A 25,369-nucleotide genomic window follows, 5' to 3' on the forward strand; every position below is an offset into this window, starting at 1 on the left:
ATAGTAGTTTCGTAATTATGGTGACTGCATTCATATATTGCGAGTTATATGAAATTCTCGGTATATTGGCATAATGGAAAAATTTTCCAGGATGAAATTGTTTGCTATGTACAAACCTTTTTGTCGATATAAACTTTAATCATGGCTCCTTTCCGTAGGGAACCCTTGCGTTCGATTTTAGTTTATTAGAGAGCTTGAAGAGAACGAATGAGGAGAAGGGGCGACTCTGGATTTGCGATTTAGATTGGATTCTTCGTCGCCTTCCGATCGCGCGAAGTAGGAAGGATCCCAACGTGGACGTTCGTTCGTTTGGATCGTAACTTTACGGGCGGGGGCCCCGCTTGTTTATGGGGTGCGAGTTACGATCGCGCGGCCGTTTCATTTGCATCTGGCCGCGCGCACTTTTAGCAAATTGCCGGGATTTATCTCCGGGAGTTTTATGAGCACCATCCGGATCTGAACGCCAACGATTTTTTTTTTATCGAATAAAATACCGGTTCGGAAAAATTAGTTTCCAATTTTAATCTGCGCCATACACCATGTTATGATACTGCAGTTATCCTGTTTTACCGACTTTAAATGAAACTACTCGATGTACATTTAGTTGCATATACGCAGTTTGTAATGAAATCTTTTTTCTTTCTTACCAGTTAAAAAACCTCATATCGAGTAGACATAGTCTCATAAAATACAAAGAGCTATATCGTTACGTTCTCGACGATGGAAGTGCACCTGTTAATTAGCTCGATAAGTCGAATGATTTATAGAATATGGACACGTCCGTTTAAATGAACTAAGATTTAAAAAAAGTCTCTTTTATTTCGCTCGGCTTCTTCGTTATAATCTTTAACACGCTCAACATTTAACAAAATGAAGTATTAAGAAGTGTACGTTTACACAACTTATAAATGTGAAGGTCCTTGTTAAGATTTACGATTCAAAATGTGTTCAAGAGATCCCCCATGGTTTTCTTCTTGAATTTATCTACTTCTGAAAATAGATATCTACCATTTCATACATTTTCGGTTCCGGAGTATAAACGACCTCGTTTTGCATAAGGTTCACATAACCAAATCGAACCGGGAACAACGAAAGCTACCATTGTCGCCTTCCTCCGATTCCGATCGACGACTATGAACTGGATGGTAGTAAATTCTGATGGAATTGCAAAAGGGAACACCTGCGACGCACATCCAGTTCAAAAGAAAGAAAAAGGGAACAATTCTATGAAAAGGGGGAAATCTCTTTGAGCAATTCTCGTATTAATAACAAATGAGTTAAAAAAATACCGCTTAAGTGTAATTTTGAGAACGTTGGAGAAGAATTATAGATAATTAAGAAAGTAATAAGTAAACTTGTAGAATGTAAGAGGTTATTACTAGGAAATCATTTTAGAGACTAAGAGTTAATAAGGAATTTGTGTTAAAACGATAATTACAAGAGATTACACGAAAGAAATTTAATTGCAAGTGAATTACAGAAAAGAAAATGAAGAAAAATCACTTCCAAGAAGGTTTCAAAACACTTTTCGTGAAATTAATTTAATAAAACCCAAATATAGTAAAAGTATTAAAACCGAATTATTATCTACTTGAATTACCGTTGTACCCACGGAAAAATTAAACTACATCTTAAAACATACCATCCGAAGGCATTCCTTTTCCAATATCACTTACATTTCAAAGTTGGGTTTCCCGTTATATTTTAATTGCTAACGTGAAATTGTAAAGCGTCTAAGTACAGTTCTTCGTTAATTTGTTGTCCTTCTCTTTTATACCGCAATGAAAACAGCGTATTGAACGGTGAGTAACGCAAAATGTAATGACCCATTTTTGTAAAACGGGTTGAATTAAACATTTCTCATCGTGAAAAATTTTGTTATAAAACTAAACTTTAACGGCTGAGAAAAGGTTTTATCGCTTATATTCGCGGTGGTATACTGTACCGTGGGGGAATTTTTCAATTTATAGTAAATTCTCGTCTACCATTAATATCAACTAGCACCGTGTTCCGAGCGGTAGCTGTGAAAATTAAATATGCAAATTGAGGGCGGCTTGTTTGAATAATTTCGACCCGACACGACGACAAGGATACCAGGATATAAATGAAATTTCTCTGGTGTACATTGGTTTTGGGTGTGGATTACCTTTTCAATCAGCGGTTCTTAAACAACGATCATTCATATTTATCATTCACTCTACACTTCCAAGTATTAAGTTATTTTGAACAAAATTACAAAGTCTACGACGAGTGCATATTTCAGTAACGTAAAAATGCAAAGTGTGAAAGTGAGTTAAACGCTGTAGCTTGGCATTACGATGGTGTAGATAGCAATGTGGTTTATTTAATGATTGTTAGAAAATTAATAAGCATTTACAGAAACCTTTCAAAATATGCATATGAATTTCCTCATAAAGCAGTGAAAAGATTTTATTCAATGAAGTTGTTGATGGCTGCATAATTGCACGGTGATATTATGGAAAGAATTAAGTCGGATTCTATTATCAATGATTTCTTTATTAGCTCCATGTCGATTTATGATCTAGACTACAAATTTAATGGTAAACTTATACGCTTGTAGATTCTTAGTGGAGTATTAAGTGTTGTTTGTAATTCAGGAAATTAAGAGTCATGATGAAGAGATAAAATCAATACATAATCTACTAAAATTATTAATTGCTTGCTGAACTCACTGAGTTTTGGAATCAATGATCAAGAGTGCATTTTCAAGTACTGATAAGAATAAGATAAATAAAACGAAAACAAAGAACATAATCTAAGAACCGCATTGAAGAAATTAATCAGGTTAAAAGTTCAATACGACGATGAAGATTTTTTAATAGATAAGAACTACGTAAGTTTCGAATTTACTCAGGCGCGACGTCATAAATATTTATAAGGTACTACTTGAACAATGCTACAAAAAAGCTTTCTTGCAATTAAAATTAGATATAAAACATTACATGGGAAAAAGATTATAATATACTAGTTCCTCTTTAATTCACGCAACATTTGAATGGTGAAGAATTAAATGCAAAACCATACAACATAATCTTACAACTTTAACATTGAAATTTGATATTTTTGGGCCATTTCCTTGTTATTCTATACCTCTGCGCTATTTTATACTTTATCTGATAAGTTCACTTTGCTTTTATTCATATTGTGTATATTATTTAAGCTTACTTTACTTCGAAGTCGGTGTATTTTCCATGATGCATTGAGCTGACAAGCAATTATACTTTATTTTTCTTGGGACTATAAGATTGTTTGAATCACATCTTCTGCGATTTTCTGGTAGAACAGTTTTTCTTGACTATATGTATATCTATAATTTAAGTTAATATTCATTTCACCCTTTCTTGGATAAAGTAGGTTTTATTACCTACTTTATATGTATATCTGTCGAATGTTCTTAAACAAAACAAAACTCTCCTAACCTTATAATGCACAACAACTTCTTTTAAGGTATGCTGGAAGTTGCTATTATCTTTTTTTAATTTTATTTTACATGAATTTAACACATTGTCAACAAATTTACGAGATAATTTTGATCTGGTGTAAGATTTATAAGATAAAAGCACAGGAAGTGTATCGCGAAGTACCTTTAGTGACGACAATGTCTTCAACTCCAATTTTCTTTTTTTAGATAAACAAGTGCTGATGATTCCGAGGAAATCGAACAATATGAGGTTGCTCAATATTGAGAAAGCACCGACAGTACTAAGAGTTACAAAAATAAGCAGCTGAAGCAGTGAAACATTCATGGAGTCTAAAAGGAGCAACTGAAGAGGTAAGAATATTTAATAGTTCTTAGAATTTGATTGATTGATGATTAGTTAGATAACTTAGTAGAACTGGTCACAAGATTTAGGCTTTTCAATTCATAAGAGCACAATGTCTCAAATCGATTTTGCAAAAAAAACAAGTTCTTTGGTTCTTACAACATTGATTTTATATTGATCTATTATCATGAACTACTTATTCTGACACCCTATACTAGAAATATCAATCAAATCAATTATAATTATGTTTGTAATAGAATAAGGGTGAATTGTTGTAAGATTCTAATCGAATAATTGGGTGTGTAACGTCAAGTGGGTTTTTGAGAGAGTGTAAGTGAATTTATTAGATGTTACAGTCCTCGCCCATCTGAGTTTCTTTCACCCTTCAATGATTTCCCCCATAGCAGCACATAGTATTCATCAGTCACATATGCGCTAGCACATAAATAAGGATTTATTAGAGTGCTGGCGTTGCTTGGTAAGGCTTGCGTTAGGGTGGGCGTGCATATTTCCTCAATTTTCTGGGGGGTTCTGTTCTGAGTCATCACCTTAACAGAATAACTACCACACTTTTTCGAATATAATTTTTGATTTAGCCACTTCAACGAAATGGGAGAAGAAAGGATGCAAAATAAACAAACAAATAAAACCTCCAACTAAATTTAACGAACGCTCCTCTTAGTTATTTTCGTATTCCAAAGTCTTTGTTAGGTGACAGGGTGATTTATCAAGGAGGAGGCTGTGAAAGCGAGGGCGGTGCTTTTGCAGCCCTCGACACAGACGGTAGGTTCTTTGGCAATACAGTCACGTCCGGTCAAATTAAATTTTGCGGTTTCCTTTGCTCCGGCGGCGACGTCTCGACGCCACTGCGTCAGCAAACTTTTAGCTTCACACCCATCTACCAGAAGTTCTTAACATTTCATTTGCCCCCTAACATTTTGTGCACGTCTTCTATCCATATGACCCTAATCAATCAAAAAACCTTCAGGCAAATGCAAAAACCGTCAACCCAACCCCTTTTCTGTTGTCGACAAGGAAGAAATATATCCCGGTTAATATGAACGATCGCAAGGGGGGTAGTAAAACGTGCCACCTGAGAACGTCGTCTTCGTCGCGACGGCCGGATAGTGCGTATAAAGAACGACGGATGTCGTTGTACGTCGTGTCAACACATCGATCACCCAGCGGTCGTCCGAAAAACAAAAAGAGGGGGATTAGGTCGTTATCGTGCTAAAAGAAATCCCTGCGAATCCTGAATCCCGATTCTCAACCAGGTTTACCCTCTAAAAAGGGGAGAGCGAGTTGTACAGGACCTTGATACCATTAGTCTCTGTCTAAGGTAATCTCTTCGTTGGAAATGAACGAAAACGTATGTAAAAAAAATATAGAAAAAACAACACAAATTAAGAACTTTACATATTCTTTTTTTAGCCGATATAGATCTGTCACGTTGCTCTAGTGAAGGGAGAAACACAATAGAATTCCGGAGATTCTTTCTTTCTGTCAAGTATTAGGGATGAATCTGGATTGTCTTTGTTTGTGGATTCAAAGAAAGCCTTCTTTGTGCTTGTCCGCTCGTTGATATCTCAGTATGAAAACAAGGGATTAAATAGGAAGGCAGTGCAGTAAAACCGCGATATAACGGACTATTAATATTATCTATTTCATACATCAGTATATTTAAATATAAATGTTAGCGGTAGAAGAATACAATTCGGGTTATTTTTCAAGTTGCTCTATTCCATGTTCATAGAAAAACTCGGATTGTTGTTTATTATGCATTGAACTAAAACTAGAACTAACACTAGACCTAGAACTAGAAATATTCGGGTTTAGCCATACGTCTCTTAAGACGGCTAAACCCAAATGATTCTAGTTCTAGGTCAAGTGTTAGTTCTACTTTTAGTTCAATAAAGATGTACATACAATAACCCAGCACTGAATAACAAGTAAAACTAGAACTAACACTAGATCTAGAACTAGAAAGTTTCGGGTTTAGCCGTGCTTTTAATTCTAGGTCTAATGTTAGTTCCAGTTTTAATCATTCTTCAACTTTAGATTCTTGATTCTTCTACTGCAGTGTGAAAAATTAAAGATTAAAGTATTCGTTAAAAAAATTAATTACTTTTAAACTGTCGGTTTAAAACAAATGAATGGATTCAAGTCAGATTTAATCTGATTTTGCGATGAGTTGGCGGTGTGTTCAGATGGGAGAATGCAGCCCGCTCCGGATTAATTTAATTAGACCAGGGTGACGAGACGGTGAGAATTGACGTTGATTCCAATTAGTGCGCAAGTTGAAGTCGGTTAATTAATCAAATTTTAAATAGTTCCCTTCTGAAATGTTAATACAAACGCCCTCAAAGGGGGTGGTTACTGAAACGGCAAACTGTTAAACACAGTTTGATTTTACAATAACACCTGCTTAGAATGTTATATATGCATGCTACATTATTTAAGTTGTATTATTAATTGAACTAGTAGTATAAAATCATTTCCTTAGTAATTAATTTTATACTGTGCGCAATTACAATCGAAGGATACATGATTACTCGGCGATATCTTAAATTAAAATAACCGTACTCTTTATAGAGGATACTCAAGAAAGATACCGTACAAGAACATGCATGGCATCTAATTAATTCATTTTGAAGGGCGATGAATCATTCTCCAATGTAACTCGATATCTAATTGAGATCTAATCAACACAACACATTTTATATATAACAAACTGCATTTTTACCTTATTTTAGCGATCTTGACAACGGTTCTAGATGGACTTTTTAAAATTTTCGGTGGTTGTAACGACAAATCAAGCCGTTTCCTTGCTGCAATCGGACTGCTTTCACAAAACTCAGAACTTTTTAACGATGAGTAACTCCCTAAATCACTTTTCTCATGTTTTCCCGAACTATTAATTGGTAACGTTCGAAAATTTGGTGGTGTCGTTCTTTCACAACAAGGTATAGTCGTACTATCTGAGTATCTCCTTTCATCGTATCCACGACAAAAATATTTAACTTCCTCATTTTCATCAATGTCCGAGATGTAATGTTCATTAAAATATACATCAGCTCCAACGGTTGCTCTTTGATGTGATATATCACCAAATTTGCTTCGTAATTCTTCCGTTAAGTTCTCCACCTCTTCGAATTCTCGAAATAAATCGGAATCTGTGGATAGATACTTGTTTTTCTTAGTTTCTTTCGACGCTAATTTTACGGCACCTGGATGATGTTTATTTTTAGATCGAACGATTACTTCTTCTGGTCGTTCCCCTATTTTGGGTAAGTCGAAATGAACGTTTCTTCTTGGTAGTGCAGGAGACGATGAAGAAGAAGATGCAAGTCTCTCGTAACTATTTAATCCGTGAAAACTTCCATATCTTAAACTTGAAGTGATATCTTTATTGACGGAAGCGTAAGTTCCAAAGGCTGTAGTTCTCGACAATATTGGAGATCGTCCAAAATCGGAACTCATAGAGTTCCAGATCCTTCTTCTTGTGGGGTTTAATTCCGCCATTGGGGGTGGCGTTGCCATCGGCAAATCCGCTCCTAAACTCGGCGACTCCGCTTCATATCGTCTCCCATCCATCGTGTCGGTTGGTTTATATCAATTCTTTGTTTTCCTTTTTACGATCAAAGGTTTTCTCCGATCGCCGCCTTTTGTTTTAATACAAAGGATTGCGACGACGCGACGACAACGAATCAGTCCCATTTCGTTTGATAGTTCGAACGAAAAGACGGCGGATCCGATGTGAAATGTCTACTTTTTCGCCACCGGCAGCACCACAACCGAAAGATAGATACGAAAGATGGTAGTAAAACCGGCAAGGATCGTAAACTGAGCACTAAAAATTATCAATGTTCACCGTCCTTCGGGGTTTATTACTTTTGATATGAGCTTCTTCTTTAGGGGCGACAACGTTTCCTTTACGATTTTTAATGGATTAAGAAGATGTTTATTACTTTTATAATCAAAAACTGGTTCTGATAAAATACTTTTTGTACACTCTGTACTAATTCGTATGTACACAATCGTTCAAAAGTACATGACAGCTACGCGGTAAACATAAAGGGGTGGATTTGTCATGTAAACGTCAATGTCACCCGTAAAAGCGAAAGTTCTCAAAAAACAACAATTTAAAACCGGTTAAAACCGAAAAAATTAAATGTTTTTTAACCGAGTTATTCACCGCGCGACACTCTACATAAAACTAAAAGTGATTAGACATTGCGAACGGAACAAGGGTTACCACCCCCCGTGTATACAATACGGGAGGTGTTTTGAAGGGCGAAGGGACACGCGGGGTACACTTGCACACGTAAGGGTGGCCCTCGATGACTAAGCGCAGTTACCGCGATGATATGGATATATCCGGGGGACAACGCGGGACGGGGATTCCTAGCCGGTAACCCTCTATGCCGATTTGGAACAACTGTGCTCTCTGTACTGCGTGCGTGTGAGAACGAAGTAGTTGATTATTCGGTGATTTTTAGGGGGTAAATTTCGGTTTATTTGAGGAGAATAAAAGTAGCTAGTTTTGGGAAATTATATTCTTTTAACCTTATTAGCATTCTGACATTGTTATTAGAATATTTTTTTGATTCATCATTGCTACAGTTTAGTACAACTATGATATGTCTTAATTGGGTTGTTTGCATAAAGCAAGAGAAGAGTAAAAAAAAGGTAGCTAATTCTGTAAGTGTCAAAAGCTGTTAGGCCAAAGTGATACACAAGAACTATATAGGTAATTAACCCGGGAAAATAATAAATATGACCTCTGTGGGTAAAGTAACTTGAGAACTTTAACCTATTTCACTTGATTTCATTAAAATAAGCGGATAAAAAAATACACCATTTAATACCGAGATTTCTTCTATTAATATAATATAATGATATGTTGATACCTTCAAGTTCATGTTCAGCTGCAGCGGATTGAATTTTAATAGCATTTACCGAGGTTATCAAAAAAAACTAACATAATAAACAACCGCAAATAGAATTGTAAAATCGCTCTCTCCAAAGTTATTTTTTTTATTCTCTCAAACCGACGCGAAACCTTTACAATTGTTGTTACGTTTTCGCGGCGAATAAATTCGCTCCATGTGCAATGTAATTAATTGCGGAAGATATTCAAACTAATGCGGAACATTCTCTTCGTTACTTCCTTCTTCGGATCCTTACGTCTTTGTGTAATAAATCGTATAATATCGATATTTTTAATTTTAATAGTGGGCACAACTACTTAATTTTATGGTCAGGTATTCAACGTTGCAGAATTGTTACAAAAGCAGCAACTTCTATTGCGTCCATGCCTTTCGTCCACATCATATAAAAAGAGGAAGATGAAAGTCTTGATTCTGCTATCTTGAAAGTTACAGAAATATTACCAAAAGAAAATGTTTCTCGATATCATCTAGATAAGAATAAGATCTTCATAAATTTTTCGCGAACTCGCATCTTATCATAAAACAGCACAACATGAATTGTTGGTTAGAATTTCAGGAGGTAGCAACACACAATAGTGTGTTGAATTTGTAGAACACTTGGATTGTTACAATACCAGGAACACAATTGTGCCCACACTAAAGTCTTGTATTGAACGTATAGAGTCGCGAGATAAAGAAAAAATCAAATCTCCCGGTTGGTACAGCACAGTAAAGTGTGGGACTTAGCAGAAGCGCTTTACGACTAATTACGGGACTCGTAACACGACACTGTGGAGCAAACAAGCACCTTCACACCATGCGGTTTGTTGATGTGACGATAAAATAAATTTTGTAAGGTTATCTTACTGTAAACGATCGAACATTATTTTGGAGGAGTACTTATTGCAAAAATATGCGACCGAGTAAGTTTGAATCAAGTAGATGACGAAACCAGAGTAGGTCCAACGGTAAGATTTATAAGAGACCCGATTTAACCTACATACGATATATGTTTTTCGTTTGCTCTACCTTATCATGCACACATGTCCTACATGCGTGTTATCCATGTAAACATGGATACAAAGCATGATATGTAACGTAAATAGTTATTAAAGGTAAACAGAGATGACAAAAAATATAAATAAAATGTAGGTAATACATCAACAATTGAGATAGATGATATGGAAAGATTATATAACTGTTATAAATATCAAATCACGCCCATACAACAATAAACTATAGATCTGCTTCTAAAAATATATACGTAAGTTCTTTATAGTGCATTGAGAAGTTTCAAACCATAAATCTAACAATGGAGGAGCCTAGCCCAATGATATTGATATACGATATTGTGATAAGATGACTTTGTGATTTATATCATTGAGGTATTTTAGAAAATAAATTCAACCTCACGATTAAAGATAACCCATTCTTCTAACACACCCATTATTTATCAAAGAACATATTAAAAACTACTAACACTATAACGTAGTGTTAAAATAGCTTAATACACTACACAAGGTAATGACTACAACCTGCACGCATACAATAATAAGTAGCAATTGTTCAAACAATCATCTTGGCACGAGACCGGCGCAAAACCGTCTTTATAGTTTCCTTTGCACGTTGCACAAAAAGATCTGCATCGTATCGTTGATTAATCGATTTCGGAGATTCCGCGTTAACGTTGTGTCGTCGTTATTACGTTTCCAAGTTAAGGAAATAAGGCAATTTTAAAGCTGCCTTTGTCTCTTGAAACACTTACAGCTCTCGATCGAATTATTTCTGTCTCGATACGCTTTCCAACTTGCTCTCCACTCGAGCAACATAAGTGAGTCTATTGAACCATTACTGCTGACCTTGTATGAAGCACTCACCTGTAAAAGAAAACAAGATATTATTTTAAGAAAACTAGAGTATTAGAAATATAATAAAAATAAGTTTTTTAATAGAGCTAGAAAATCTGGTAGATTTCTAAGTTTTATTTGCTTTCACTCTCTAAAAATGTAAATAACTTTATGTTGGCACACTTATTCGTAATGTTTTGTTTCTAATTAAAGAAACGTTCTAGACCTAGACATACGCTTGAAGCAGACTATTACGTTTGTAGACTATAAATATGTATAAAGACAATGGTTATAAAAATAGTAACCACAACAATAGACCTGTTAAACGCAAAGTATTACATATTGTTGCATGAAATAAAGAAGTTTATTATAAGAATCAATAATAATAAACGAAAAGTAATAGTAACAGCCATTTTTTGTAAATTATGTTTTGACTAATAACTAGAAAAATGAGTCCATTAGCTCAGTTGTCGTTGGCGTAATTTTTCTCGTCCACGCAGCCGGGGTTATCAACGCGAATCCCCTTAATTTACTATGCAAATTCCGCCGTAGATTCCAGATAAACTTGAATTACAACTCAACATGCCCGCTATATACTGACCACTTTTTCATTGCGAGCTACTAACGTGAGAATACACACTTTGTTTTTACCTTACTATTCAGTTTATGGAAAATTCAACTTCCGTTCGTTCAAAACGAAAAGTAAATATATTGTTTAGCGGTATTAAATGGATTTTTTCTATCGTCAATATTCGATTAATCACCCACGTCTTGACGGTGTCCACGTGGATTTACGCGCGGACTTACTACAACCTGTAACTTTACACCTGAACACGACCGTTGCCCGAGGTATAACTTAGTTAAGACACGTTTTAATGCGATCGTCCCCCATTTGTTACTACTTCAGGAGAGAGAAGCTAAGAAACCAGTCGTGATTTATGTTTGTTGGGTTTGGCGCATTTCCTAGGAATTAGTATCTTTTCCTTTTCGAGGTTTTGAAAGGAATGGTGAATATTTTATAATCTCATAAAATTCTAAAAAAAATACGCTAAAAATAGCATTTACATTATTTCAAGTATAACAGCCATCTGAAGAGACGCACGGCTAAACCCGACTAGGTTTAGTGTTAGTTATAATGCTAGTTCTAGTTTTAGCGCTAGATTGTTGTGTATTTTTATTAAACTAAAAGTTGAACTAACACTAGACCTAGAACTCAATCTTTTGGGTTTAACCGTCTTAAGAGACGTACGTATGATTCCAGTTTTAGATCTAGTGTTAGTTCTAATGCTAGTGTTAGTTCCAGTTTAGTAACTAATAATGAACTCAACAGTATGGATAGCTGTACGAATTTGTATTAAAATTATTTATTCAAACAGCTTAAAGTGCAAATTAAATTTTTTTTCCTTCTCCATATTAATCTGTTACATCGAGGTTTTACTGTTTTATGGTTGAAAATAAAGATTGAAAACAAACATTTAATTTGTTTTCGTCATATTGTCGCCCTAGTTCTTTGATTATTAGTTACAGCTTAAAACACTTCACAAATCACTTCGTCACGCCTCCACTTGCGCCGTTCGCGTTTTTACCTTGGCCTTTTATCGCTTGGAACCGTAATAAAGTGGCGATTAATCGCCTATTCGAGTTATAAATCACCTATCGTTTTATCGATCAATCCCAAGGAAACGACAACGAAACCATTTTTCTTTATCGCTCAAACGAAAATCAACATTCGCCTTTTACCCATTGGATGATAATTCGGACGGCTGCAAATAGCGAAATAGACGGTAGAGGGTAATAACTCTGCTCTTATTGACGTCTATCTCGCAGTGCAATAAAGTATTGCCACCGTAAATTGCGAGTCGGAGGCTGCCGACTTCAAACTCAAACTACCGCGACGATGGAAAAAGCTGCACAATGAAATTGTAAATTTTCTGTTTTGTATCAGTAAAAACTCGATCGGGATTTTAGAAATTACACGAGGATAGTCCAAAAGCTATAGGAATTTCGGTGCGAGTTTAATTAATTTCCTTTTGGACGGATTATCGCCACTGCGATCGAGTTAATTTGATCCCGTGTTGGATACACGAGCCATTAGGTTAATGATTTCGACGATTTATACACCTTGGGAAACCCTAAATATATCCATTTCAATTTATAACCGAACTTTACGTTTATTTCAACATTTTTTTCTGTGACAAATAACATTCGAATATTGGATTAATCAGACTTGAACAGAATCTAATCAGTCCGGTTTAGACTCTGGATACTTCACTCCACTAGCATTCATGGTCTGAAGAATCCAGATTAGAGTCTTTATAGAAATATTAGAAGAAGAAGCTTAAAGAGAGTGTGTACTCGATATCTCAGCATCCAGAGTCTTAAAGACAACATTAGAGACAACTCGTTCAGCTCGCTCCTTGCATTCTCCTGTTAAACACTTGTTTCCGTATCTTTCCCTCCTTCATCTTGACCAATTACAATAACTAATGTTTCCACAGCTTATTGTAGATTCTGGACAGGGTAGTGCTTGTTTTCTTGTTACAGTCTAGAGCCTGGCTAGTGCAATATCGGTTTTTTCTTGGATTTTAATGTAATTGCAAACCTTATTTTCAAATTTGCAGTTATGCCAATACAATTCCAGAAATTTAATTTAATAATTAATATTTTAATATTTACGATTTAATAATTTTGCTCTCTGCGCTTTTTGTTTTTAGCTGTTCTTCACATACAATAACATAAAATTTAATAATCTTACAGTTTTTACTATCAAACCAAGTATATCCAAAACTTACACACTTCCTTGCTTGTCTGTATAGTTGAGATATCTTAATGTTCGGAGTCATAATAGTGTGTACTCGATATCTCAGCATCCATAGTCTTAAAGACAACATTAGAGACAACTCGTTCAGCTCGGTCCTTGCATTCTCCTATTAAACACTTGTTTCGGTATCTTTCCCTCCTTCATCTTGACCAACTACAATAACTAATGTTTCCACAGCTTATTGTAGATTTTGGACAGGGTAGTTCTTGTTTTCTTGTTACAGTCTAGAGACTGGCTAGTGCAATTTTGGTTTTTCTTGGATTGTAATGTAATTGAAAACCATATTTTCAAATTTGCAGTTATGTCAATACAATTCCAGAAATTTAATTTAATAATTAATATTTTAATATTTACGATTTAATAATTTTGCTCTCTGCGCTTTTTGTTTTTAGCTGTTCTTCACATACAATAACATAAAATTTAATAATCTGACAGTTTTTACTATCAAACCAAGTATATCCAAAACATACACACTTCCTTGCTTGTCTGTATAGTTGAGATATCTTAATGTTCGGAGTCATAATAAAGTAATCTACAGTTTACAGATCAAACAACAGTTGACTAGCGGCTAATATCGCGAATATTTCGACTTTAAAGATTGATTATTATGATTATGCAGAGTGTAGTTAGGATATATTACAAATCAAAAACTGGATAACTAAGATAAAATCTCATTTACACAACACTCAGCTTAGATTAGATCTTAACCAATATTATTCTAATAAAAACATACAAACAGATCATAAAAGTAGACGTAGTCTAAAAATAGTAAGTTTATGGTAGTTGATGACGAAAGGTCTAAGAATTTCTTAAGAGCATTAAAAGATGCCGCAGCAAAGATCGCTATCGTTTTGTTAAGGTTTGTGTTTCTTTTTTCATTTAGGTTGGTCGTGTCGAATGTCGTCGAATTTCGCGCGTCGACGGCCGCCGTCTTGGCAATAACGGTTCATTTACCGTTCGCTCGTTCTCTTCGAGAAAGAGCGTTGGAAGGACGGGGCTGTTAGCGAATTTTTCCCTTCTGCACTCATGTGCCGGATACACAATGGTCCGTGTGCACCGTGCGCTTTCATGCCACCTTACTCTTTACCTAACGTTATGCGATGGCGTGCTCGGCAACAGTTAGCCTATTCAGATTTATGCGCCCGATCTGGCTTCATCTCTCTCTTTCTCTCGGTTATATTCTCTTTCTTTTTATCAGAAATCTTCCTCGGCATTGTTCTTCCTTCTTCAGATTTTACCTACCCAGATTTACTTTCCAAGCTAATCTTGATATTTCAGAGCACGTCATACATGTGTTTTTCTTAAGAAGTAGTAGGTGGACCTTTATCGTATAATCCTATTGGATAAAATTAAAATGTATCTCTATTGGTTTATTTTATTTCCTACACACCTACATAGTACATTCTCTTAAATCAACATTGCTTAGCATTAGTAGCTACGGTTTAATTAAACTGCAAAGAGAAAGCGTTCTAAAATATACACAATGAGTTAGCAATAGTAATACAATGTATGTTCGTCTCAATAATTACAGCGGTTTTCAATTATCGTGTCCTATCCAATCACCATTCGAATTATTCGAAACGTGTTATTAGGGTGACCGCTGTAATTTGACGTAAATTTTCGACACGTCCGTTTCTGGTAAACAAATTATTTACCATGCAGGCGCCGCGTCGACCAAACACTATTAATTAACCACAATCAGAAGAAAGGCGTGAACGCTGTGGGTAATGATAGATCACCCAAAAAATTTTATGTTGCGTCAGCATAATCTATTCTTCTCTGTCCATCATATTGCCGAGTCATGTTTTTATCCAAATCTATTTGTTATTTATTTAATTTGTACGTTGGCGAGTTATTAATGGAATGGAAATAATACTTATCAATATAAAAAAAAAACATTTATTTAATGTTGAAAGGTTACCAAGAAACATTACGTGTAAACGCTTCTGTGATGTTATAACTAAACCTGACAAACACACCAGGAAACAATTCAAAGAGGATGGTTCTTAGACGTCTCAGACGATTTAAAACGTATAAAATCGCATAGTTTCACGACCCGCGGTGCCTCGTGAAACACTCTGGCTCACTAACACCAGCAATTCTCCAAAACACCATTATAGTTTACCGTTTCTTCTTCCGATCCATCGTTGAGATAAAACCGGAGCCTTCACAATCACAATTATTGCGGTGTTTTCATTTTTACACCAAGTAAAATCCGAAAAATTAACCATTTGAAAAAGGTGTTCATCATTAGTGTAGTGAAGACGAAGTTTACAACTACGCAGGTGCGACAGATGAGTAAAATCAGAAGAAAAAGTGGTTGAAGAAATAATTTGAGATAAACCCAACCCAAACAACCATACTCAGCAGAATAAATTTAAATATACAAGAAAACAACTTTTAAATCCACCACCTTATAAAGTTTTTAGAAAGTGCAAGTCTTCGTCATCGATTTTAAAAGATAACTTTCATTGCCAATTTATATCTCACACCAATTGCAGAAACTATCACATCATTGTCAGCATCATTTCTACTTCTTCAAGTTCATCGTGCCACGTTGATGCGATGATGACTTTCGGAACTGGTTCTCGCTAACGCGGTATGACGTGTGATGACACGACACCGCCCCGCGGCTTCGGAGGCCGTGATGCTTTTACTCTTCGCCTTTTCGCTTCGGACGGATGCCGTCTCTGTATGTGTGTGTGCTTATTTCGTTAAGTCGCGTTGTTGAGAGGACGACGTGCGAACACAATCCGTGAAGACCACACATGGCTAAATGATAATTAGGTTACTACGATGGATGGGTGGACTAAGAAAGAAAGAAAGAGAAAGTGATTTCGACACGGAAAGTTACAAAGGAGGCGCTAAAATACATTTGTTAAATGATTCTACAAGTTGAATGATTTAATTAAAGTGGTAGGTATAATATTTCATGATATTTCAAGTTGTAGCTGTAAGAATTGAAAATATTGAAAGTGTTTTGAAAGTGATATAAATGTTATGAGGATGTCTTGCTGTAGGTCACACTGTATAGACCTATCTTTAGGTTTGGGTGTGAGACTTGAGTACTTACAAATATAGAAAAGAACAAAATACAAGCGGGTGAGATGGATCATCAGGAGGGTTAAGGGATTGACCATGTGGTATACGATCAGAAAAGTCAATATAAGAAATTAGCTAAATATCGAAACATGTAACTACAAGTTGGAACATCAATTCCTTCTAATAAATCTAATATTATTCTGAATCCAACACCTAGTTTTTATCATGGTTCAGTTGCAGTTTTGCGCCGTGGTAGGTGTCAAATTGTAACAATATCCAGTGGAACTACAAAGCATCCAGTCTTTATATCCAAATCGTACTGGCTTTCCATGGTTAAACTGTTTAGAAGTTATTTAATCCTTTTTTTTTTAGAGGTGTTAGCTTGTCATGGATGAAATCCTATTTATCAGGTTACAATGTGTAGTTAATCAAAGCGAGGTATCGGGATACTGAGATTGCCAATGTTGAAGAGATTTCGTTTCTGGGTTAGAAAATAGATGCTGGACTGTCTTGAACCAATCATATTGATTTCCTTGCTGGCAAGATCAGTCATTTCTAACATGCCATTCGGATTATTTCCAGATCAGCTGGCATTGAAGCAGCATTAAATGCCTATTATGCATATGTTCATTCCTGGTTAAGATATGGAGTTGTCTTTTGGGGCCGTGGTGTTGGTATAGATAGAATCTTCATACTACAGAAGAGGTGTGTAAGAGCAATCTACGGTCTAAAAAATACTGATAGATAAAAATGCTGTGGTTGTTAGGACCGAAGTATTATTATTATTATTATAGAGATTTGTCCAATCTCCATGAAAAATACCCCACTGTTGGAATTTTTTGTTCAAGATGTTTATCAAAGGTCGAAGCTTGAACATTTCGTCGTCTATATATCCAGAAAGACGATTTTTTGTTGATTTATCAAATGTCTATAAAAATATGTCTATATGAATGTTGTATAATCAACAAATCTCCTATAATCATAAATTAATATTTATGTTCCCACCCAGGAATCTAATAAAACGTTACAATGTGAATAATATACCTATTGATATTTTTGTTTTAAAAAAAGTCATCAGTTTTTATTGCGGGCCATAAAAGTACAGTTGGCTAAACCGCGAAATGGGACCACCGCACCGTTTACGGGTTTAAAACCCTGGGGCTCCGTTCCCGTAAATATCTTCCTGTTTAATCCGATATGGTATCATTTTAGCCGATTCGAAGCAATTAGTGACCCCCCGTCGTACATCGCATTAATTACTAGCAGCCGCGCGGCCGCCGGCTCTATTGTTATCATTTCGCACCCCGAAGCTAAACGATCCAGTCGATTTTGGCGTTTATTAAATTCCAATATTTATGAGACTCCATACTAAAATGCACATTTCGAAACGAGTTTAAAAGAAATATCTTAATTATACAAGAGTGTGTTGTAGCACTCTTATTACATTGAATAAAAAAAGAAGTGTTTGTATATTATCATCTAGATACTCAGTTATAAATGCAAAATATAATCTTTCTTCTTATAATTCAATTTAATTAACTCTGTACTTGTAGAACATAATCTTAGTTTTTTCTCTTAAAATCAGAGTCGGTTCATTCCTCGTCCGAGAATAGACGCAATCTACCGGAGAAAAATGGCAAAAAAGCGTGACACATGGTCGTAAACCAACGAGCCTCCACTAAACGCGAAGTTCCTTTTACTGGAGACCCAGTTTTTTTTGTTTCCTGAGGTTTGTCTAGAAATGGCGCGGCAAAAGATTTATGGCCGATGTGACATTTATAATACCTCGTAAACGAACCTTGTATGAACACGCAAAGGAGATTCCATTTTCTAAACTCCAATTCGAAATTTCAATATTCCGACGTAAATATTTAAATTTCCACCCATTCAGTGTCATTTTCAAAGAGATGGTTCTTGACAATGAAGTTTTGTAAACTGACCAACGGATGATAATTAGGCGTCGTAGTCGTCGCCACCACCATGTTTTTTGTATACCTTATATGGGAAAACGATGTGAATGGGATTTGAATTTATGGCCGTTGAAAACAAACGGGGCCTCATCCTACAAAGTTCCCGTCTACTCCTTAGACATTTTCCTATCGGAAACGTTCCGACGTTGATCTACGACTTTCTACAACCAATAGAAGATTCTACGAGTTCTTCATGATGGTGGCGATGCCAATAAAACAAATATAAAAATATAACTAAAATTTTCTTCTACACGCATCTCTCAAAACTGTATCCTTGAAAGTACTGTACTGAGCACATAAGCATAAATTTACGATTCCTTCGAGGAGAATTCGTGGTACATTTAATAGCGGTGTCGATAGAGAGGAACGTGCCTTGCTGCCCACCGCGTACCAACGTCACGTTTTTTGTTCCCCATTCGTGTGGGAAACGCAGAACAAACCGATAGACGCAACACAATCGCTCCTGGACAACAGGATGGAGAAGCGAAAACGGAAAAACAGAACGTTTGCGGCTTTAACGACCCTGTTTCTCTTATCCTTTAACCAAGTACACGATCTAGTAAACTCTACAAATAGAAAGAAAGAGAGAGAAATTGAGGTGTTAAATTTATTTGTTCAAAAATACCATCATTAAAAAAACATTTGTAAAATTTACAATAGGTCATTACAAGATACAAATTATTGTTACACCATGGGTAAATTGATTGGGTAAGAATTCCAACCTTCCTTTGCCACAACATAAAAGGGCGTGGAAACAAACCAACAACAACTATCTCCACGGTTTCTTCGCTCGGAGTTCCCCCATTGAAAACATTTCGGAACCATATAATTTTTCCCACCTTCACTTAAACGGCAATGAATAAATTTCCGAGTAAACGCGGCACCGACCCGTTCCCATCGTTAAGAAAGAGGAGGAGGAAAAAGAAGAACGCAGAGAGAAGATCAACAGTAGGTAAAGGGAATAAGAAAGAGAAAAAGAGGGAAGAACGCGTTCACCACGAATTAAGCCACAATGGAATCCGCGTCTACGGCGGACAGGTTTTCTACGGCAACTAACAATTAGTGAGTTAGAAAAAAAGAGAATAAGATAAGAGCGTCAGATACGTGTTGTAGAGACCACAACTCGACCCACAACCAACAACATCATGTTCTTCTTTCTTGTACTATATTCTACAAAACCAGCCTTTTAATATGGTGTAGATATAACCTCTAACGTAAGCGCCTCTAGCGGCAGCGAAACGGTTCGTTCAAAAATATTTGATTTTATTGCTACCTATAAATGGACGTCATAAAAGTTTATTACTTTAGTGCTTTAGATTTAACCTTCGTGCTAAACCCACCTCTTTGGCAAGTTTCATGGAATGAATTTACATTAATCGGTAAGTTAACAAAGAATAAGTTGTTAATTAGAAGGTATTCACAAAAAAAATATGATGTTAACTTTATGATGTCATTTTAGTACATTATATCTAATTAGGACTGGAGCTGGTTACGGGATTGTATTGATTAGAGGATTATCCAGAAAGAAAGGAATTGTGAACTTACCTTAACTTGTGAAGTTTAATAAATATAAAACAACTAGTCGAAAAAAATCCCAGATATCTAATTTGTGGTCGAGGCTAAACACAGATTTCGCTGAATTTATATTCAGCGCTATGAGTGCGGATCGTAAACATGCAATAAAATATGGAAAATATGTGCATATAAATGTTCCAAATTTATTTGGCTAAATGCAAAGACTTCGTGAATAAATTCAACAAATTTTTGTGACTTTTGACTAGGGAGGCTTTCCTTGTATGTTGGAATTAGATAATTAGTGCTCGCAGAATGCCAGCTATGTCCTTGAAACTACAATATTATTCTATTTTATCAATAATAAGATCTAGGTCCAAACATTTGACTATAAATGCAGCACGGCTATAATCTGCACTGCACTGTACCAAAGCAGAAAAAGTCGAAAAGGGTTGTAATAGTGGATAAGGGTGTTGTAACTTCTAATCTACCTATGAAAATATGTAAAAGTTGTTGATGATGTCAATGGTGTCAATGATGCATTTTAGAAGAAGATGGTAAGAACAATTGTTTTTGGACCTAACGTTAAAAATGATTACGCAACAATACCTCACGATTGATAATTACTAATTTATATTTGATGTTAGAAAAAAATTAATGTTATATAACCACTTGAGATGAGCAACGTCGGATAAAGCAGCATCGAGAGAATAAATACGAAGATGACGATTTAATAACTAATAAAATCCTGATGAAGACAATAATAATTTCAAAACATTTATCTCGTTTCAATGGGAACCTTTTCTTCGATGTGACAAGTTATGTTATCATCCATGAAGTAGGTAATAAAAAATTATTATTTTTCACTTATTCCTTATAATTACTTAAACAAAATAATAAAATTTAGTGTTACTGCAAATTAAAATTTAAATTTATCATTTAATTTGTGTTATGATAGTTTTTGGGAGAATGCTTTCCTCAAACCTTTAACCACACCATGTTGAGTTCTCTCATATTTTTGTTATCGCCAACAATAACTTCTGATTTCGATGTAGTTCCACACGATTCTTTTTATTTTTACAAACGAATTGCCATGGACACCTAAATGAAAACTCAATGTAGATGAAATGAAGAAGACAAGATTAAGGTTTTATGATGGTTTTTATACTTGAATTTCTGGTCACAGTGAAATTCCATTTCGAAGTTAAACTCGTAAACAGTAAATGGTTTACCAATTTATTGGAAATAGCAAGTCATTCTCGAATTGTGTTCGCGGTTAGAAAGATAGATTCCCGCAACGCTTTCACTTCCTTTTCTTCTATCGCATCTTCATTTCCTAAATCGTTGTCCATGTAAAGTAATTAATAAAAATATCGAAATACAGCATTTCTATTTGAGAAATAATAGCTCGATTACGACTCAACAAGTAGAACCAACCCAAGTGTTATGAGTGTTATGACAATCAAAAAATGAATTAAAAAGTGCTAGGGAACTAGTGCTAATGTTTGTGGTGAGAGTGTTGATGATATTAAAATCAACCGGAATATGATTGGGAGCCATTGCCATTGAAGAACGTTTGTATTTTGCCAACACTATTATTGGACTATACCATAATTTAGAATTATCTAATTTCGTCTGTGTCACATCATAGCCATATGTGCCAGAAAAACGTAACGGGGTAATAAATCATTTGCCGAAGAAAAGGTTGAATTATGCTCATCGGACCAATACTCTTTTGCTTCTTCCAATTAAGAGTCGTTGATAACTTATATAAAGGATTTAAAGTTTCTGACAAATTAAGAATGAATCTGTGGTAGAAATTTATCTTATGTAAACTTTTTAGTGAAACTGGTTATGGAAAACGGGAAATAGCTTTACTTCTTGAACCCAAGACTCTAAGGAAGGTACACCAAAAGTACATATTTAGGATGGATATTTATGCCAACTTCATCTTTACTGGCGGCAAGTATGTAATCTAAATATACAAATAAATAATCGAGTCCTGTTAGTACTTCGTTAATGAAGCGCTGGAAAGTGCGAGCAGCATTTCGAATAAGTATATTTCGATAAACAGGAATTTGATGATATGCTCGTATTAGATCTAAATTTGAAAAAAATCTTACATCCATGCAAGTAGAGATTGAAATCTTGAATATGGTGTAGTCATATGTGGTCCAGGACCATAACTAAATTTAACTGGGGATTATCACCGCAAGGTCGCCAACCGTTAGAACTGTTTTTAGGGACCATATGTAGAGGTGAAGTTGTTGAAGAAGAGGAAGGTCATAATTCTCTTCCCCACTTAAATGGAGAAATCAGCTTATAAACACATCTTTCAGAAAACGTTAAAGTAAAATAAGAACTTATGCATATTCGAAATGGAATAAGAAGTGTGAATACGGAACAGTAACAAAATTCTTTTTAGCCAGTGTCAATTCGCAAGTAATCTAATTCTTGTCTTAGAATTTTGATTGTTTTGCATGTAGGTCTTAATCATATGTATTATGTAGATATATTTTCTTGTGATCCGTTTTGCCACTATTTATCATATTTTTTCATAAAAGCGAGTAATTATTAAATTAGTTGCGTTAAAGACTTTGACCAACGAGAATCAATTAATAAACATAATCTAAATTGTTAATTTTGTTGAAAACGAAATCACGTTTTATGAGAAATCGCACGTTAGTATTCATAGTACAGTAATTTATTACATTGAATTACAACTTACAAATTAATTGCTTATATTTTATGAAAAGGTATGTTGATTAGTGTAAAATCAAGATTCTTTTGCTAATATTAAAATATCTAAATTATATTTAACCATAAAATACCATAAACTCTAAATTAATGGTTTCGGATAAACATGTTTATTAAAACTGGATCTGTTTTGCAAAATCTAACGTTATTCCGTTAGATAAACAAATTGCAGTAATTATCACTTTTCGTGTATGATATACAAATAGTATGTTGTATATCATATGTTAAACAAGAAGGAAAATAAAGGGGAACCTTGATAAAAACCTTGTAAATAAATGAGTGAATGGAAATCACATACTGTTCTTGATTTTTATTAAAAAATCTGTTTTTTAATTCCACTGCATCGAAGCAAAGCAAAAAAAAAATCGTTCGCGACATAACTCTCATCATCAAATACATAATAACATCATCAAATCAGCAAAAAACTCACTTCTCACACTTCATTTCATTTATAATGAATGTAGGTTACGTGAAAATTGTGTACGGAATTGGTGGTACCGTACCTTTCTCGAAATTGAATGAGGCCCCCGTAGAAAGTTTCAGGTGGTATCCCACGTGTTCTTCTTCCCTTCCATCTCTACACCGGAAAATAAAGGTCGTCGTTGCGTTGTAATGATGCAGTCTTCGTTAATGAACACTCACTACGAAATTACCAAAACAAAACTAACCCAATGATTTATTTCAAAAATAGACAGAAATTTTTTTTATGCTTCTTTGATTTTTATGTAACGATGTAATTGGGGAGAATAGAAAAAATAGTATACAAGTTCGTTTTTAGTGCAAAGTGTTTCGTGAAAAGTAGACCGATGAGCGTCGCGACGTATTTTCTCGGTGGCGCCGTCGTCGGTTCAACAACCCTGCTCACCGGCAAGCAAAGTCGAACTGAGTGAAGCGGCGCGGCGGCGACTCCAAAGTTTGCTGGAATCCGACGACGATGGACCCAAATGGGCCACGTGCTATAGCACTTTCAGCGCTTGCGTGTTCAATTCAACAGTTCAATTCAAAGATTCAGGAAAAAATAGAATCCTACTAACAATAAGTCCTAATATCTCATTTTTATTTATGAGTACCTTCATATAGTATGAAGAAATTATACTATGTAATAAATTGCTTATTATTTACAAAAACATCATATCAAATCATCTCATTATATGACTATGTGTGCTATTTAAGTGATTACTCTTAGTAATGATACTGCATAATATTGAATTTGCCATCAAACAATCAAGCTTTCTAACAATGTATATATCTTTTATGTATCTGTATAGATAACGAAGATAACGAAACTGAAATAACACGGAAAAAGTTTGTAATTGATTGATTTGTTGCTATCTAACTCAGGAACTAAAAAACATATCCAAGTTTTTGATGTCAAACAACAAACTTAATGTCATTTTGTCAACTTGGAGGAAGTAAAAATATATGGAAAGAAACTAGCTCTAATAAAGATAATAACTATATGTATTTTCGATCCGGCGATGTTTGCGTAACGTTTCTATTTCGAGTTTGTGCTTTCGTATACAACACTTATTCTTTACTATTACGTTTATACAGTTAGAAAATGAAATGTGCACCACAAAGAAAACAAATTTTTAGAAGATAAGCTGGGTTTACAAATTTATTTCCAATTTAGTATTGGACTAAATATTTGTATATTAGCGCATCTGCAAATAAATTGTCTGTAGTATGTTATGTCTCAGGTTCGTATAAAAGTCATTGCGAATTCAGTCAGCAGAAGACAAATTTGCTCACATAAAATGCAGTAAAAATTACGCACCTGCGCCGTACCTAACGATTAATGGGCATCTGGTAGCATTCAGAGGTTTACACATACTCCTGAAATAAGAACAAGGGCAGCGAGCTGTAAAGCAAATTGATTTTTGTTGAAAAAAATTTAACCGTGTTATTACACACGCACTTAACAGATTATGTTAATCGAATATTGAATAGTGTGAACAATCTTATACGCAAATAAGTAATTATCGTACAATACCGACAAACATTATATGTATATGGAACTAATTATGAATTGTTCTTTTATGGTTCATTATGAATAATTTGTATACTAGATGTGTTTCAACAGCGGTTTTAGTGTTTGAGTTGTGATTTTAATAACGAAAATCAACAATTTTTATTTGTAATAAAATCACTATTTCTAACTAAAAATATAATACAGTTATTCTTTTCCCTATCGCATTTGGTAAGCTTAATCTGGTTATGTATGATGTCTTTTTGGTTTATTATAAACAATTTATGCAATGAATGTATAGAATCAACAAGTAGATTATAAGAATATTAATTGACACATTAGATGGGGAACATCCCTTCTTTTTGGGTGCACTTTGGTCTCAATAACGTTTAACTGAACGACAATATTTTTCATCCATACAAGATCTCTCTTGCTGGATGAATTCATAAAAAAAGTCAAGACGAGCAGGGTCTACAAAATGGGTGATCAAAAATTTGTGATCCTCTCTTATGCTGATGACGTTGTTCTCTTTGCTGAAAACGAGAATGATCTACAGAAAAACCTACAAGCATTTAACAAGATAGCGAAACAATTCAACATGTCCATTGCTGTTCGAAAAACTAAATGCATGACAACAGCGAAAGAGGCACTTTCAAGTAAGCTGGAAGTGAACCAGAACATAATAGAGCAGGTCATTATATTCAGGTACATCGAAGTTGAACTATCTCGATTTTC

General features: G+C 34.9%; 2 protein-coding genes across 3 annotated transcripts in view; one reads left to right on the forward strand and one right to left on the reverse strand.

Moving 5' to 3' along the window:
• LOC111424610 (protein espinas-like) overlaps window positions 1-7,951 on the reverse strand; it is a 65,291-nt gene extending 57,340 nt beyond the window's left edge. Inside the window, exon 1 of the mRNA XM_023058218.2 lies at window positions 6,529-7,951. Within this exon, the coding sequence (XP_022913986.2) occupies window positions 6,529-7,379 (851 nt within the window). The 5' untranslated portion in view covers window positions 7,380-7,951. The remainder of the gene's footprint in view (window positions 1-6,528) is intronic.
• The window catches only part of LOC111424612 (cytosolic beta-glucosidase-like), a 66,035-nt gene that overhangs the window by 16,840 nt on the left and 23,826 nt on the right, over window positions 1-25,369 (forward strand). For both annotated transcript variants that reach the window (XM_071198238.1, XM_071198239.1), the window contains exon 2: window positions 3,650-3,793. The gene's annotated coding sequence lies outside the window, so the exon portion shown is untranslated. The remainder of the gene's footprint in view (window positions 1-3,649; window positions 3,794-25,369) is intronic.

Source organism: Onthophagus taurus, chromosome 7, assembly GCF_036711975.1.
Source record: "Onthophagus taurus isolate NC chromosome 7, IU_Otau_3.0, whole genome shotgun sequence".
Classification (NCBI taxonomy): Eukaryota; Metazoa; Arthropoda; class Insecta; order Coleoptera; family Scarabaeidae; genus Onthophagus; species Onthophagus taurus.